This window comes from Aulonocara stuartgranti, assembly GCF_965226115.1.
Source record: "Aulonocara stuartgranti genome assembly, chromosome: 6".
Classification (NCBI taxonomy): Eukaryota; Metazoa; Chordata; class Actinopteri; order Cichliformes; family Cichlidae; genus Aulonocara; species Aulonocara stuartgranti.
This window is the reverse complement of record NC_138944.1, coordinates 8,058,375-8,076,651: the sequence shown is the minus strand read 5'-3', so window position 1 is coordinate 8,076,651 and position 18,277 is coordinate 8,058,375. Positions and strand designations below refer to the sequence as shown.

The window sequence follows — 18,277 nt, the reverse complement described above, 5'->3', positions numbered from 1 at the left end:
GCTTTCTCCCAAAGTTCAGAGATGTGCTTATTAGGTTAATTGGTAATTCTAAATTGCCTGTAAGTGTGAAGGTGAGTTTGACCTGTGCAGGCTGTACCCCACCTCTTGTGGAGATGGATTTATCATCATATTTGCTGCATTGAGCTTAGGAGCTGGGAATTGTTCACAGATATTTAAGGATCTGTGTCTCTGTGGACGATATTGTGAGGTTTAAAGCCCTAGAACCACGTTATGTAAGCATGTTGTGGTACAAGAGTATTTGCTTACAGCTGGCTAAATGCCCTGGCATTTAAAGTTCAGCTTGCTCTCATGTGAATCGTTACCAGTAAAAGGAAAAAAAATAGATTATGTCTTTTGGGGTTCTGAAAGGAACTCTCTAAAGTCAGAAATAACCGTGATGTTTTCACAGTGATGCCATCAAAGTTACCTGTAACACGATGCCTAACAGGCTGGACGTAAAGTTTGAGAGGGAATGGTCTTGACTCAAATTTTAAGATTTTGCAGTTTTTGATTTGGTTCTCACTAAAGGATATCTTGGATTAAACTCTGCCAACTTTACGGAAGTATACAGGGAGTGCAGAATTATTAGGCAAGTTGTATTTTTGAGGAATAATTTTATTATTGAACAACAACCATGTTCCCAATGAACCCAAAAAACTCATTAATATCAAAGCTGAATGTTTGTGGAAGTAGTTTTTAGTTTGTTTTTAGTTTTAGCTATTTTAGGGGGATATCTGTGTGTGCAGGTGACTATTACTGTGCATAATTATTAGGCAACTTAACAAAAAACAAACATATACCCATTTCAATTATTTATTTTTACCAGTGAAACCAATATAACATCTCCACATTCACAAATATACATTTCTGACATTCAAAAACAAAACAGAAACAAATCAGCGACCAATATAGCCACCTTTCTTTGCAAGGACACTCAAAAGCCTGCCATCCATGGATTCTGTCAGTGTTTTGATCTGTTCACCATCAACATTGCGTGCAGCAGCAACCACAGCCTCCCAGACACTGTTCAGAGAGGTGTACTGTTTTCCCTCCTTGTAAATCTCACATTTGATGATGGACCACAGGTTCTCAATGGGGTTCAGATCAGGTGAACAAGGAGGCCATGTCATTAGTTTTTCTTCTTTTATACCCTTTCTTGCCAGCCACGCTGTGGAGTACTTGGACGCGTGTGATGGAGCATTGTCCTGCATGAAAATCATGTTTTTCTTGAAGGATGCAGACTTCTTCCTGTACCACTGCTTGAAGAAGGTGTCTTCCAGAAACTGGCAGTAGGACTGGGAGTTGAGCTTGACTCCATCCTCAACCCGAAAAGGCCCCACAAGCTCATCTTTGATGATACCAGCCCAAACCAGTACTCCACCTCCACCTTGCTGGCGTCTGAGTCGGATTGGAGCTCTCTGCCCTTTACCAAATCAGCCACGGGCCAATCCATCTGGCCCATCAAGACTCACTCTCATTTCATCAGTCCATAAAACCTTAGAAAAACCAGTCTTGAGATATTTCTTGGCCCAGTCTTGACGTTTCAGCTTGTGTGTCTTGTTCAGTGGTGGTCGTCTTTCAGCCTTTCTTACCTTGGCCATGTCTCTGAGTATTGCACACCTTGTGCTTTTGGGCACTCCAGTGATGTTGCAGCTCTGAAATATGGCCAAACTGGTGGCAAGTGGCATCTTGGCAGCTGCACGCTTGACTTTTCTCAGTTCATGGGCAGTTATTTTGCGCCTTGGTTTTTCCACACGCTTCTTGCGACCCTGTTGACTATTTTGAATGAAACGCTCGATTGTTTGATGATCACGCTTCAGAAGCTTTGCAAGTTTGAGACTGCTGCATCCCTCTGCAAGATATCTCACTATTTTTGACTTTTCTGAGCCCGTCAAGTCCTTCTTTTGACCCATTTTGCCAAAGGAAAGGACGTTGCCTAATAATTATGCACACCTCATATAGGGTGTTGATGTCATTAGACCACACCCCTTCTCATTACAGAGATGCACATCACCTAATATGCTTAATTGGTAGTAGGCTTTCGAGCCTATACAGCTTGGAGTAAGACAACATGCATGAAGAGGATGATGTGGACAAAATACTCATTTGCCTAATAATTCTGCACTCCCTGTATTGCAAATTTTTAGGATACTATTTTAAAGTGCTTGTAAAACCTTTGGAAAGTTACAAAGGCTAAAGTCCATGCCCAACATTACTTCTGGCAGTTCAGTTCTGTCAAGTTCAAGATCCTGATAAATCACCTGATCTCAGTGCTAACCCACATCACCCAGTGGCTCAGCTAAGATCCTTGTACAAATCTAACTAGTAAATCTCACATAAGGCATACTTTAAGCTGCCTTATCCTACCTTCAGTATAGATCTGCAAGAGCTGCTTGGAACCCAGCTCCATATTTCATGTCATGTTTCCATATTTGATTGTGGCTGACTGTCTTGTTGCTGCTCCCCCGCCTCTGCCTTTCCAAGTATGTGAATGGAAAGGTGAAGCCTTCTGCCAAATATGAATTACTGCAGATGGAATAGAAATTGTTTTTGCCTATAGTGGTCTTAGATGAAATGTGGTTATTTTCAACATCAGAAAACACTGCAGTTAAGCTGCAAAAAAGTTTGTTTGTAGTCCAAACCTTTCTGGTATCTATGTAACTTTGGTGGCATAATACCCACTAAGAGTCTACTTTAAAATGCAGTTAAACAAAGAATGAAGAGCTGCTCCAGCTAAATCCAGATGCACCCATCTGCACCTGGATAGCCTGCCATTATTTCCTTGATAGAGCTGGTTTTCATCACTTTTAACTGTGAAATGTCTGAGCTATAGCACACCAAATTTTCTGTTACCGGCTGAGCAAAGCGTCCAATGAAATTAATATGTAGGAAATATACAATATCCAAACATGATATATATTTGGAGATACATTCGAGTGTGGCTAAGGGTAAATTGGACTAATATTACCGTCTGTTTATTCTCTTCCACTCTGTGTACTTCTATAAACTGTATTTTAAAACAGCAGAATTCCTAATAAACCCATTCTCCCTGACACGCTTTTCTGTTTTTCTAATCAGACAAGGGAACAACTGTAAAATAGTGACAGAAGCTCATAAAGACTAATGTAAACCAGGCTATTTTTCAATCTGCAGCTATTAAGTGTTAAAATCCTGAACTTGTACTAATTATGCCGTGTGACAAATTTATGTCTGTGCTGCAATGTTAGCTATATTTTTCAGCTACTGTGAGGGCGTAGCCTTCTGTCCTAAGCTTGTGTACCATCTTAATTTTCTGTAGCTGCATTAAAAAAAACCTCTCATATTAAATACACCAGGATGTTCCTTTTTATAAAGAAAAAAGTCACATTTAGATTAAAAATAGATGACATATATAAACATAAAAGTATAACTTGGGATTTCCAAGTCATCACAGCCATCAAAAATCTCAGTGGCTATACTGTGGTTGGAGCTATAGTTTAACCTTACGCCATTATGTAACCAGCTGTGCCTCATTTTTGTCATTCCAACAGACCAGTCAAAGCAAACTGGGCTTTGTATGAGTCCAGTCTGACCTTAAAGAAACAGGAACTATAATGGTGCATAACAGGCCAGGGGTGATAAGATATGTACAGTAACAATGTACAGTAAGAGAATAATAATGTGCGTTTTGAAAACAAATTTAACCCAGCAGAGTAATATAATATGGATACATTGAGGAAAAAGACCTAAGTGGCAAACTTCAGTGCTCAAGATGGCTGAAAAAAACAACAACAAAAAACCCAGCACTATTTCCAACCATTTGTTCCAGCTCTGGTGTTATGAAGCGATTTATTCCACCGGAGGGTAACAGTGGGAAGGGTGCAGAAGGAAATCTTGAATGATGAAGTGTGACCAGATTAATGGTGTACTGATTTCAGTGAGGTGTAATTCACATGTCAAACTCAATGGGGCCTGAGAGTAATGTTAACATAAACACTGATGTTCTTAAAAGACCCACATGCACATGGCCGGTGTAGTTATAACAACATGCCGTGCGTCTTGATCTCAGCATGTGTTACAGTAACCTTCACAGTTGGCATTGTGGTTTTAAGTTGGCAGCAGTCCGATAGATTTGATTACAAAAGAGTAAAATAACATGTTGCTGTGCAAGTTAAATAGAATAGAATAGACTGGGCTTAATTAAAAAAGGCTTAAGTTTTAAAGCTTCAGCCAGGAGATTACAGGCCGGTGCAATAAATGAAGCAAATAAAGATATATGATACATGAAAGGCTGTAGTAGCTCAAGAAGAGAAGAGGCAACTAATGAAAACAGAATAGTAAATTCATAAATAATACAAATATTTATCCAAGGGTTTAATGTTCTCTCCCTGTTGTTAAAATTATCACAAAATCAGAATTCATCTCTAATGTGTCATTTTTTTTTTTCTCTTTACAGGGATCTGAAACCTGAAAACATCCTTCTGGATGACCGTGGTATGTCCTAGCTCTTTTTTCACTGTTGCTTTCTTGTTTAATTTACTTCACGTGTGTTCCAAAGACATTTTTTTGTTTTGTCGTTATTTTTTTTCTGTAACTTGTGGCTCATAATGTCCAAAACAAACACGCACTTTGTAACTTGTCGTGTTCATAATGTTCAAGCCCAGCAGCAGAACGTCTCCCCATCTTTTGGGGCTGAAAAGTCATCTCAAGTTTCTCACATCACGCTCTTTCCTCTGACTCACACTTAGATCATTTATTCTCCAAATTGGGCATATCTTGAAATTGAGGAATGTGCTCATTTTTAGCACCGCTCTTTTCCCCTCGTTCTCCTTCTCCCCGCTTCTGTTCCAAGTCAGTGTAACGTGGCCATTTCCACGGCACTGTGGATGTCTTGTGTGCATGTTGTCGTGTGCCTTGTAAGTTATAACTTGAAAATTATTGTTAAGAAAGCATGCATTTAAATCTGAAACATAAATTGAACACTCTCTCATTTTGCGATTTATCTGTGGGTATCGTTTAGGACATATTCGAATTTCAGACTTGGGCCTTGCTGTGCAAATCCCTGAAGGGGAGACGATACGAGGGAGAGTAGGCACCGTTGGATACATGGGTAAGAACTGGTTCCTTTTCATTGCATTGTGCCCAGTGATGTCGATCTTCTTCCTCCTTTTTGTTCTCAAGTCTTTGCTCAGGGCACTGATTTAGCAAAATCACAGCACTGTTCTGCTAACTTCTCTTCACATGTATTGGGTTTCCTTATTTGAACTTCAGCATCTATCTCAGTTCTCCTTATGCCTCCGATACACTGGAAGAGTTTGACAAGACTTGTAAAAGACCAAAGTCTGGCACATTCTCACATCTAAAAACAATGTGCAAGTATGTTGAGGTGATTGTTGTAATTGTGAAGTCATGCTACATAAATTAAATTGAACTGAATGTGCCATATGCTAGAGTCGAGACAGAACAACCTATGATAATATTATTCTGTTTTATTGTATTGGACATACTGGCAGCTCTTGAGTTTTATGGCCACCTGAGACCTAATGATGAGCATACCACGTCCTCTCATTTTGTGACACTGTCAGTAAAACGGGCCGTGTGTATGGTGGTTTTTTGGCAACGCTGAAATTTCTGGAAAAATGCGATTTGACGTTAAGCCAACATTTCAAGTTCCGATTTTACAGCTGTCTGTCAGTTTTCCTCACCCTTCATGACTCCTTCCCATTTCAGCACCCGAGGTGATCCAGAATGAGAGCTACACCTTCAGTCCGGACTGGTGGGGGCTGGGCTGTCTGATCTTTGAGATGATCCAGGGCCAGTCACCTTTCCGCAAGCGCAAGGAACGTGTCAAGCGTGAGGAGGTGGACAGACGAGTGCGGGAGGACCAGGAGGAATATTCTGATAAGTTCTCTGAGGAGGCGAAAGACATCTGCAGACAGGTGAGGCTGAAGAAATGACAGCGAGAGTTTTGAGAATAGGTGAAAGGTGGAAGGACGGGAACCAACAAATGCAAATGAAGATACAAAGTGATGTGGTGGCAGCAATGACTTAATATTCAGGTCTTTTTATATAGCGTGTCATTATTGTCATATGTAGCAACTTTTATGTTCTGAGTAGCATTATTTCTTTCTTTGTTCATTTATTAGCTTTTATTTGGTTTAAAGAAAAACTCGTTTGCTGAATTTTACAGTAAAGTTATGTTACTACAAATTCTTAATTTCTAAATTACTATAAGATCTTTAAAGAGGTGTTTTTATTTTATATATTGAGTTAACGTGGACCAAATTCTACACATTAGTTTTTAACTATATTCATTCATTCAGTTCAGGTAGGAAGGAGAAAATTAGTGGGTGAGAGGCAAGCCAAGATTACCGTACTGCACATTTTTTCTGTCAGTGTGTGCCTAGTTCTCTGTTTGTGAAAAAGCTACACTGTTTACACTGAGGTAGACGACTACACTGCTCAACAACTTAAGGGAACATTTTATTTGAAGTAAGTTAAACTTCATCTTTCTGTCAAATTAGGAAATATTGAAAAGTTCTGAATCTGTCACCTGCTTTGGTGGCAACAGGTGCACTGGAGAGGCAGCAACCACAAAACCCCCAAAAAAGGGAAAGGGATTGCAGAGACTATTGCTAAAGCAAAACCCTGTGACTGGTTTTGCTTTTTGCCAATGTCCTTGTCACTGCTGTTAGTATGAGACCTGTAACTGTGCCTGTAGCCCATTCATGTTCCACAGTTAGTCCAGCTGTTCCAGAATGGCACCTATGTATCTGCTGTCATAAGAAGCTTTGCAGTGTCTCCCATCAGTATCCAGAGCATTGACCTGGAGAAACTGGGGTTGAGTTGGTGGAGGGTTTATCAGTTTTACCTTCATTTTAGCTGACATAGCTGCTGATCCTGGAAACAATGATGAGATTTTTCAGTTTAGTTTTATATATATACATATACACATATATATATATATACACACACATATATATATATATATACACACATATATATATATATATATATATATATATATATATATATATATATATATATATATATAGTAGGGGTGTAACGATACACAAAATTCACGGTTCGGTTCGATACTTGGGTGTCACGGTTTGATATTTTTTCAATACAAAAAAATGTTCATGCCTTTTTAATTTGTCATTTATTAAAATTATAAATATATATTTTAACTCAAAAGTACAGTTTTTAAATGTAATGTTGCTGAAACAACAAAATAATTTAAAAAAAGTAAATAAACCTATCTGATCGAGAAATCCCTCATCTTTGGAAAAGAGTTTATTACAGAGAAATGGCTCTTTTCAAAATAAAAGCTATACTTTACGCTTCTTCTGGGCTATATTCTCAGCAGCATATTAAACATAGCAGGTCCCCATAAGGAGAATCATGTGCTAACGGCTGTCTAAATGACTCCGGTAAAGTTTGTAGCATGCTGCTTGTTGTTTTGTCTGCTTCCACTTGTCTTTGCATTAGGATGATGTCGGCGTAAATATCCATCACCGTTAATCTCGTTAAAATGACTTTAACGTCATAACGCGGAAAATCTCTGTTAACGAGTTACCGCGGATCGCCCCGTGCGTGGGGCTGGACGGCGTCAACACGTTAACAAGCTAACTGCGCACTAGTTCCCACCAACTGAGCATTGCGTGGCACATCCGGCATACTGTTTTACTTGTGTCCATGACGCACTTACCATCAGGGTCATACTCACATGAAAACCAAGATAGTTCCAAACGCCAGATCTGAATGAGGGTGGGGGAGGTTCAATTTCGGGTAGCGTTGAGGCATTTGCCATGTTGCAACGAGCTTAGCTTCTGTCTTGCTAGCTTGCGCTGCGCTCAGTGTATCTGCGCTCGACAGTGCAGCCTAGGCGGAGTAGTCGAACGCAGATCCACTGAGCTCTCAACACAGACAGCATCGTCAGAAGAAAATGCCATGCCAAGGTATTCTTAGTCTATCTATCGATCCCAATTCACAGGAATCACAATTAATGCTGTAGTATTGGTCAGAATTCCGCTTGCAAACAGTTATCACCTATTTTATCTTGTGCCTCCAGGTCAAGGTCATGCATGTTGTTTTACGGGCAGCCATGGATGCTTTTGGTTGGATGTTGTTTTTTTTCCTTTTGTGTCATTGTGGCGGGATTGTGACAGTCAGCTTTTGGATGGTATGTTTAAGCTGTGTGCTATATGATGTTCCTGCATTCCCTGCCTTTCTTTTCTGCTCTGTGCGCCTCAACGCGGCTCCTGTCAAAAATAGACTTTCAGAGGAGTTGCATCTGGTGGAATCACACCACTGGCTTGGGCGAGCACTTTCAGTTTTACTGGCTGGAATTCACTGTAAAGACAAAACAGTGAGCTGAAAAAAGCTGAAAAGCTTTGTTTACCTAATTCACATGATACATGGTCATTTCACCCTGTGTCTCAGTTTGTTTAAGGAGATGAGCTGCTTCTTTCAGCTCACTTAGCTTATCTCTCCCCCCCTCCTCTGTCTGACACAATCTCCATGATGGAGCCACTGAGCTGCTCTGCTTATAAGCAGCATTGGTACATTTTTTTGTGTGACGCCGTGGAACATTGTGACCCACGGTTCAGCAGATTTAAAGACTCCCCAGGGAGAGGAGGAGTTGGGGGAGCAGGGAGACGAAAGGGTTCAGCAAGAAATGGGAGAAAGAAAATAAGGAAGAGGAGAGAATGCAGCAAAGGAGAGGGGTGGGGGTGGTGGGGGACCATATCTGCTGTGCCAAAGAGATGGCTATTACCACATCCCAAAATAGACAAGTGATGTGATTTTTCAAGAGGAGAAAGCGAGAGTGAAAATCTGCTTTGAATCCTGGTGTAAATTGGACGAGAGTTGCACAAGGACAAGAGAAACGAAGGACAACCAGAGAGAGAGAGCGTAAAAGATGTGGTGAAAAGTGAGACGCCGCCGGTTTGGTGGTTGTGAAAGTGATCGGCATCAGGATGACAACGGGGCCAGTGAGAGTGTCTGCTAGTATCAAACCACTCAACAGCCCTCAATCCGCACCGTCAGCCTGCTGCACTGTAGGTGGTGTGCTGGTAATATTACCCAGAAGTCCTTACAGTGACGCTCTCTAATTCTAGCCATAATAGAGCTGCATTAACCTTTGAGCATATGGATTTGCGTAGTCTTTATTAGATTATGTGGGGTCGGAAACAAACAGTCAAGAGGATTACATGCAACTCAGCTATGTGTGTTTTGTATACACTGAACTGGAGGGATTAGTCGTAAAAGCCTGCATCACAGGAAACCTCCTCCCTCTTCTTTGTGTGTGATTTATTAAATGGGTTTTTTAATTTGATGTCCTTTCTAGTGAGAAATGTATAAGGCAATAAAATTATCTACCTCGGTCAATTGAGCCAAATGCAGATCATTCTTGAAGGTTGCAGTGTTTATAAGTGTCTTCCTTCTTCCTCTTCTTTTGCTGTGTCTTAGCTCCTGGCCAAGGACCCCAAGGAGAGACTGGGCTGTCAGGGTGGCGGGGCCATAGAGGTCAAGCAGCACCCCATCTTCAGAAATATCAACTTTAAACGACTGGAGGCCAACATGTTGGACCCTCCCTTCATCCCAGATGTAAGAGCCTCACATCTCCAAACTCACAGTACACACAGGAACATTTCAGAGCTTGGAAAAACTCTGCAGGAAATGCCACTGTCACAGTAAACAAACGCACATAAGCAGCTTGTTATCATGGTGAGAAGTGGGTGTGTAATTTCACTGTCGTTATGTTAGCTGCCCTTCTTTAATGGCAATGATGTTCCCAGATAAATTTAGTTTAACCAGAAACTCTGTAGCACTGTAATTTTGTTTTTGGTTTATGTTTTCTTTAACTGGGATTTAGAGATTAAAAAAAAAAAAAGAAAAAAGAAAAGAAAAAAAGTGAAAGTCATTGGATTTTCAGTGCCGTAAATGGAATGAGGGAGGGAGAGTACTGACCTAAGGGGTTAAATCAATAGTTGAAAATAGATAGTGTTATCTGTGGTTCTATTTTGGGTTATACACAAGAGTAGGCCACGTTGAGGAAAAACAGAGCACTGTGGAAATCCTAAGCATGTGAAGAGTTCATGTTAATCAAGAATCCATCTGATTTCACTTACAGTGGGGAAAAAAAGTATTTAGTCAGCCACCGATTGTGCAAGTTCCCCCACTTAAAATGATGACAGAGGTCAGTAATTTGCACCAGAGGTACACTTCAACTGTGAGAGACAGAATGTGAAAAAAAAATCCATGAATCCACATGGTAGGATTTGTAAAGAATTTATTCGTAAATTAGGGTGGAAAATAAGTATTTGGTCACCTCAAACAAGGAGAATCTCTGGCTCTCACAGACCTGTAACGTCTTCTGTAAGAAGCTTTTCTGTCCCCCACTCGTTACCTGTATGAATGGCACCTGTTTGAACTCATCATCTGTATAAAAGACACCTGTCCACAGCCTCAAACAGTCAGACTCCAAACTCCGCCATGGCCAAGACCAAAGAGCTTTCGAAGGACACCAGGAAAAGTATTGTAGACCTGCACCAGACTGGGAAGAGTGAATCTACAATAGGCAAGCAGCTTGGTGTGAAAAAATCAACTGTGGGAGCAATCATCAGAAAATGGAAGACATACAAGACCACTGATAATCTCCCTCGATCTGGGGCTCCACGCAAGATCTCATCCCGTGGGGTCAAAATGATCATGAGAACGGTGAGCAAAGATCCCAGAACCACACGGGGGGACCTGGTGAATGACCTGCAGAGAGCTGGGACCAAAGTAACAAAGGTCACCATCAGTAACACACTACAACGGCAGGGAATCAAATCCCGCAGTGCCAGACGTGTTCCGCTGCTGAAGCCAGTGCATGTCCAGGCCCGTCTGAAGTTTGCCAGAGAGCACATGGATGATACAGCAGAGGATTGGGAGAATGTCATGTGGTCAGATGAAACCAAAGTAGAACTTTTTGGTATAAACTCAACTCATCGTGTTTGGAGGAAGAAGAATACTGAGTTGCATCCCAAGAACACCATACCTACTGTGAAGCATGGGGGTGGAAACATCATGCTATGGGGCTGTTTTTCTGCCAAGGGGACAGGACGACTGATCCGTGTTAAGGACAGAATGAATGGGGCCATGTATCGTGAGATTTTGAGCCAAAACCTCCTTCCATCAGTGAGAACTTTGAAGATGAAACGAGGCTGGGTCTTCCAACATGACAATGATCCAAAACACACCGCCTGGGCAACAAAGGAGTGGCTCCGTAAGAAGCATTTGAAAGTCCTGGAGTGGCCTAGCCAGTCTCCAGACCTCAACCCCATAGAAAATCTGTGGCGGGAGTTGAAAGTCCGTGTTGCTCGGCGACAGCCCCAAAACATCACTGCTCTCGAGAAGATCTGCATGGAGGAATGGGCCAAAATACCAGCTACTGTGTGTGCAAACCTGGTAAAGACCTATAGTAAACGTTTGACCTCTGTTATTGCCAACAAAGGTTATGTTACAAAGTATTGAGTTGTATTTTTGTTATTGACCAAATATTTATTTTCCACCCTGATTTACCAATAAATTCTTTACAAATCCTACCATGTGGATTCATGGATTTTTTTTTCACATTCTGTCTCTCACAGTTGAAGTGTACCTCTGGTGCAAATTACTGACCTCTGTGCAAGTTCCCCCACCTAAAATGATGACAATCGGTGGCTGACTAAATACTTTTTTGCCCCACTGTATGTCTGGTTTAGCGTTTCCCTTATCATTCAGACATTACTGAGTCATTCCAATGCTCTCCTTCTGTTTTTTCTCTGTTAGCCTCGAGCTGTGTACTGTAAAGATGTCCTGGACATTGAGCAGTTCTCCACTGTCAAAGGCGTGAACCTTGACCCCACAGATGACGACTTTTATTCCAAGTTTGTCACAGGCAGTGTCTCCATCCCTTGGCAGAACGAGGTACTGCGAGCTCAGGCCGTTGAGATGATGTCATTGTTTACACCCACAGCACATAGAAACACCTGCATAAATGATGTGCACTCTGCTTTAAGATGAATTTGGAAGACAGAGTAATAATAAGTGTACATTGCATGTGAAGTTGGCGCATGTGTGTAAGTGCAGGTGTTCAGTTATGTCCTAAATGTCCAACGTGAATGGAGAGGGAATGACAGTCACTCCTACGAAGGAGTATTAAGGCCACGATAAGAAAAAAATATTAACGACCAATTTGAGGATAAAGCTGAAATTTCAAGATTAAAGTTGTAATTTTATTTTGAGAAAAAAGTTGAAATGTGGAGATTACAGTCTTTGCTTCAAGGCAAACTGCCGCAGTTTCTGTACCCTCTGAGTTAGTGAAATCATACTCAAGAATTGGTTTTTGTAAATGGCAAATTTGTATAGCGCTTTACACATCCAGTCATCCACCCATTCACACACTGGTGGAGGCAAGCTACAGTTGTAGCCACAGCTGCCCTGGGGCAGGCTGACAAAAGCGAGGCTGCCATATCGCGCCATCGGCCCCTCTGGCCAACACCAGTAGGCGGTAGGTGAAGTGTCTTGCCCAAGGACACAACGACCGAGACTGTCCGAGCCGGGGCTCGAACCGGCAACCTTCCGATTACAAGACGAACTCCCAACTCTTGAGCCACCTTCGCCCTTTCTTGTAACCAAGAAAGAAATGATTTCTCTTTTAGCACATAAAGTGTGGTGATAAATATGAGGACGATGAAAAGATGGTGCAAAAAGCTGCATCTGGTCCGACGGACAAACACAACCTGAAAGAGCGGACAAAAGGAAAGGGCTGGCAATGGACAGATGCAAGGTTATCGATGGTTACACCTTCGTGCAATAAAGTGGATGTATTTTACATCACGAGACGACCAATCAATTTGTTTAACTGGGTGCTCTAAACATTGCGTTTTGTAGAGGGTATAGCAAACATGGCAGTTTGTCTTGCAACAACAACGATAATCTCCACATTTCCCCTTTTTTCAAAATACATTTTTGGCTTTAACCTTGAAATTTAGACTTTATTTTCAAAATGTTCAACATATTAATTTTTATGTGTGTGTTTATTAGCAGGGAGCATCTCAAAAGACAAAAGATTCCTTGCAGCAGATTTGACTACTAACTAATTTCCACCTGTTTGAGGTTTAATTACTCACACTCTCTTTGTGTGTGTAGATGATCGAGATGGAGTGCTTCAAAGAAATCAACGTTTACGAGACAGACGGGACACTGTGCCCAGACCTGGACATGAACCGGCCTAACCCTCCACCAAAGAGAGGCTTCTTCTACCGCCTGTTCAGAAGAGAGGCAAGTGCTAGTGCTCCGGCAACTGTGCGAGGGGGTGGGGGCTAAGGTACTTCCTTTCTTCCTACTTTCCTTGCTTCTTTTTTTTCCCAAGGCCTTATCCAAACTCAGCATGTTGAAATATTATCTCTAAGCTGTGAAACTTTGTTTGAATAAGGCCCGTCTTCTCTTTGTAACCCTTCCTCACTAAAGCTTTGCATATTCTTAAGGGGTGATTTGTGCTTAGGGGATGTGCTAATAGTGATGTAAATTCAGTGATGATAAATGATTCTAACAGCATGTTTGTTTGCAGGATTGTTCAGCTTACAGGGTATTTTCACTATGTCCCTCCTGTTTGTTATTACTGGACCTTATATTGTGCTTTAAACTTCCCTTGAATTCTTGTAATTTCACACAGATTCCTACCTTTTTTGTCACAACTTCTGTTTGATCCCAGAGATTTGAATAAGAAGATACGTGATCCCTTACTGCCCTTTAGGGTCCCATGGTTTAGGTGGGGCAATATTGTGTGTATATAGTGTATCAAGTCATGAAAAAGTATTTGCGCCCTTCCTGATGTCTTCTGGGTTTGTTTTTTTTTTTTGTATACTCATCACACTTGGGTGTTTCAGGTTATCAAACAAATTTTAACAAGAGTAAATACAAAAATTCTGGTTTTAAATCGTGGGAAAAAAAGTCATCCAAATATGCCTGGCCCTATGTGGAAAAGTAGCTGCACTGAACATGAGAGATAATAAGGAGAATGAGTTACAGATTTTTTTCCCTTCCTGACCTGTTTTAGACTTTCAGGTTACTTCCAGGCCAACTTATCTTATTAGTGGAAGCTGTCAGGATCATAGAAGACTGAGATGAAGACTGCAGACACTGTTCTCTGGTCCCTCTTGGATTCAGAAAATGAACATCAGTCAAAGATCAGCCATCTCTTTGCAGTAAAAGATGCCTGCTCACATCTTTAGAGAGAGCTTGTGCTTTAACAGCACACATTTACATAGCAGTCCCACTTTCTATTCTGGTTATTATGGATACGTTGAATTGCATGTCTTGCAGTATGTCATCTTCTAACTCGCTTGCAGTTGAGTATTTTACTAATTCCAGCTTTGGCCCTACCGAAAAACCACATCTAATGTGGTTAAGTGAGGGTTACAGGCAAGGGTGACATCATCTTGCACATGTGAGCTGGTGCAGCGATGCAGGTTTCCAATGTTAGTGATATATCCTCACTTTTACTCCTTCCCAGATCTGTTTTGAGGGCAGTTACAGCGATGACGAGACTGAAGGGCCCTCGCGACTTTAAACCACTCCCTTCACCTGCACCCTTCCGCCGCAGAACTTCTCCACAAACTCCAACCGAGCGCAAATCTTAGGAACTCAGTGAATGTTGACCTGTATTTATGAGCTGTATTAAAAGTGTATTATAATTAAAGAAAAAAGTATGAGTTTAAAGATTTTGTACATTTGTACTTGAATTTATGTCTAGATGTATATTTTCACTAAAGGTTGTATTGTACAAAAAGCCATAAAAGTACCACTTGAATGCATACATTTACATTTTTATTTCCTTTTTTATTTTCTTTTGGAATGAGTATGGATAAAGTGTGTTGGGGAGCTTTTTTTTGTTTTGTTTTTAAGAAGCACAGTACCAGTAGTCTTTTTATTTTCTCAATGTAGCATAAGGCCTTTTTGTTTTCTTGTGAGCTGTAATTTTGTCTTTGATTTGGCCAGCGTGACATGTTTTTAGTACATCAGCTCTGCCTGGTTTCAAACTAACCCTAGCCTCCAAATGCCTCAAGGCTCAGGTAGTTCTAAATGAAGTGTGTAGATTCTAATGAAACGGGGTTAAAAATGAATCTAGACTACCGTTGCTGTGTTAATGCCACACTGCTTAACTTTTCCTGTCTGTTTCAAGGACTTACTGCCCCTGTGTATTTAAATTGGTTGAGGTAATCTGATCCCTCTCTTCAGCCCAGTTATGCAGGTGGCCGTGTAGTGAACTGTCTTCTAGGTGCCTGTACCGACCCAGTTCTAGCAGAGGTGGCGAGTTTACTCCTAATTGTGGTTTATTTAGCACGTGTAAGAGTTAAATAGTAAATATGATATGGTGGAGGCCATTTGCAGTAACATGAAGCCTGATCCCCATCATTACTGGACCTCTCTAGAAATCTTTTTTTCATGAGCTGCAAAAGCTCAGAACATTAATTTTTAGATGCACAGCTATTGAGTAAAAGTCTGTTACATTATTCACTTAGGTTGAATATTTTTGGGGTGATTTATCTCTATTCCTCGTCTTTTTTTCTTTGCTGTGTTCTCTGGCTTTTATTTCCTTTTCTGACTGTGTCCAGTTGTTTTGAATTGTTTAGCATGCATATGGTTTTAAGCAGACCAGAAAGCCTCTGGGTGTTTGGACACATTTGACTGAGTTGGAACAGGAAGACAGATGATAAAGGAGGCGATGTTGGAAATGTAACATAGACCTGGCCTGCAGCTGACAACTGCTTCTTTAAAAAAGAAACGACAACAAAAACTCTTGCGCCTGATCAGCTGGTTCAGATGTCAGCCGTCTTTGGCCTTTGTGCTTGGCTGATCGCTAGTTGGCCTCCATTTATCCTCCCTAGCTATAACTGTTTGAGATACATGTAGAATTTGTTACTGATGATGGGCACCTTTGACTACTATATTCAGAGCTTGGATGTTGCTCTCTCAGGAATGACCTGAGAAAGTTGCTCATGTGCGCAGATGCCGAGAAATTAACAATCAGTTGAGTTCTGAATTGCAGAAACAAGATTGTTTTACATTTTCCTACAGCCCTGTTTCCTTCCAAGTTAATCAGCCAAGAGCAAATACATTTTCTTTACTTTCCCCATTTATATATATATAAAAAAACAAACAAACATGTTCACCATTTGCTTTTTTCTGAGGCATTTCAGACCCATTTTATGAATTTAGCTTTGGAGGCAGTTGCTGTTTACTTCCACCTTCTGTTTTTAATGCTGTGAATACCCCACCTGCACATGTTAGTTTTATGTGTATAACCTAAATGATTAATCAATTTTTTTTCTACAGAAAAGCAAAGTCTGCATTTTGTCAATACAGCGCTTCAGAATCATGTAGGAGCTTGATTCAATTCCTAACACTTTTGAAACTGTATACATTTAAAGTGGCACACATATAGGTCCCCTATGTAATTACCTAATTTGGAGAAGTGGCTTATTCTAAGAGTTTGTCCCCTGTTGCACATTCCATTATCAGGAATCAGATGGGTGCATCTAGCTGTCGCCGGCTTCTTGTCATTGAGTTTCTTAGTGTCTTTATTTCGTTTGTTGTTGCTCTCAGGCACATTTGAAGCTGATTTTGCTTGCCTCTGTAGATTTTAGCCTTTTAGCTCTTTAGCCTCAAAAACCTTGTAAATTATGTATTTCTAACATGTAACTGATTCACTCATTCTCACAAGGAAACTAAACTGTGTTCACCACCCATGACTCTATCATTGTTTTGACCATCTTTACTCTTACACCTTCCATATAGCAGTGAAGAAATTCTGTTTTTCGTTCCATTGCACTAATGGTGTGTTTTGACAATGACTATGGGAAAAGTGTCTTTAAACTTTTGTTGCTTTGTTTTTATTTTGTTTTTTTGCCAGTGATACCAAAAGCGACATAAACTAAATTAGAATTTCTTTGTTATCTGAAGAATTTAGTAGAGAAAGACTGACAGCCTTTATTAAATGTGCCAATAACCAAGTTAATTTTTGACATCCTGCCTTTTTTCAGCCTCTTTATCCTTCCGTCCATTCTTAGAGAAATCCCTTTGCGTAAAGGAACTTTAAACAGCTCAACAGTTTTGAATGTCCGCACTAAGTGCATTGTAATGCCTGTTTAGAAAAATGCATATGTTTTATTACTCAAGCATGTATCAGTTTGTAATACTTCAGGTTCCTTGTATATGTAAATTATGACCTTCTAGTGCCAACATATCTCACTGGTATCTGAGGACATCTTTATGAATCGCAAGGCGACCAGCTGAGTCTTTGAATTCATAAAGCGCATTCCTTCTCTTCTGCCTTTCCTCCAAGACTCTGATGGTGAGTCAAGCCACTTCCCGAACACTGGGATGGCGCTCACCAGCGACGTTTCGAAGCGCAAGTTATTTAGTTTACTCAAGTCTAGCTTTGGGATGACCACCGACACAGGCTGGGAGGTTTTGCGGGGTTTCACGTTCTTTTGTCCAGATTTGTCAGTTAAGTAATATTTTCGAGAAAGGGAGAAATGATGGATGGATTATGGGTTTTCAAACTCGGCCTGGGACTTCTTGATTTTTCTTCTTTATTTTGTATCTGTACAGTCATGTCGTTCAACCACTGCAGTCATTGTTAATTCTTGTACAAGTTGTATCACTGGTTGTTGTACCATATCTGACATTTGTAATTATGAAATAATACACTGCCATTTGTATAAAAATACTTGTGTCTTGACTTATTTGATCTGTGTTTTTTGTTTTATTACTGTGAATAAAAGGCCATCGATTGGAAGAGTATAAAATGTAATGATCTAGTGCTGGGGGAAAAAAAGTATCCCCCCCCCTTCCTCTTATTTGTCACCCTTAGATGTTTCAGCATTCATCAAATTTTAATGTAAGACAAAGATAACCCAGGTAATTACAAAATCAATTTTTAAATGATTTCATTTTAAAGGCATGATGAAGCTAGGGATGGGAATTCATAAGAATTTAGCAATTCCATTATCGATATCACTTATGGATTAAAAATCCTTATCGATTCTCATTGGCTCTGCTTTGAAAGTCATCACCATCACTAAGCAGCATATCTGGGGCTGTGGTCAATATTCAATCAGCTTTAACATCACTCTGGGTTGTTGGCTATCTAAGCGTTAGCATGCTGTCTGCTGAGATGCTTGCAAAGAGCCGAAATTGTGTTAGCAGCAAAACGGAGTTGTTTCTGTCCTGGATGCAGTTTGCATTTTGCCATCACGCT

At 40.6% G+C, this 18,277-nt stretch overlaps 1 protein-coding gene across 2 annotated transcripts in view; it reads left to right on the top strand.

Annotated features, from left to right (window-relative positions):
• Positions 1–17,758, top strand: part of grk4 (G protein-coupled receptor kinase 4) — a 55,288-nt gene extending 37,530 nt beyond the window's left edge. For both annotated transcript variants that reach the window (XM_082537341.1, XM_082537342.1), the window contains exons 10-16: positions 4,436–4,473; positions 5,000–5,089; positions 5,710–5,918; positions 9,454–9,591; positions 11,800–11,937; positions 13,162–13,293; positions 14,528–17,758. In XM_082537341.1, coding sequence (XP_082393467.1) covers positions 4,436–4,473; positions 5,000–5,089; positions 5,710–5,918; positions 9,454–9,591; positions 11,800–11,937; positions 13,162–13,293; positions 14,528–14,584 — 802 coding nt within the window. In that variant the 3' untranslated portion in view covers positions 14,585–17,758. The remainder of the gene's footprint in view (positions 1–4,435; positions 4,474–4,999; positions 5,090–5,709; positions 5,919–9,453; positions 9,592–11,799; positions 11,938–13,161; positions 13,294–14,527) is intronic.
• The last annotated feature ends 519 nt before the right edge of the window (positions 17,759–18,277 follow it).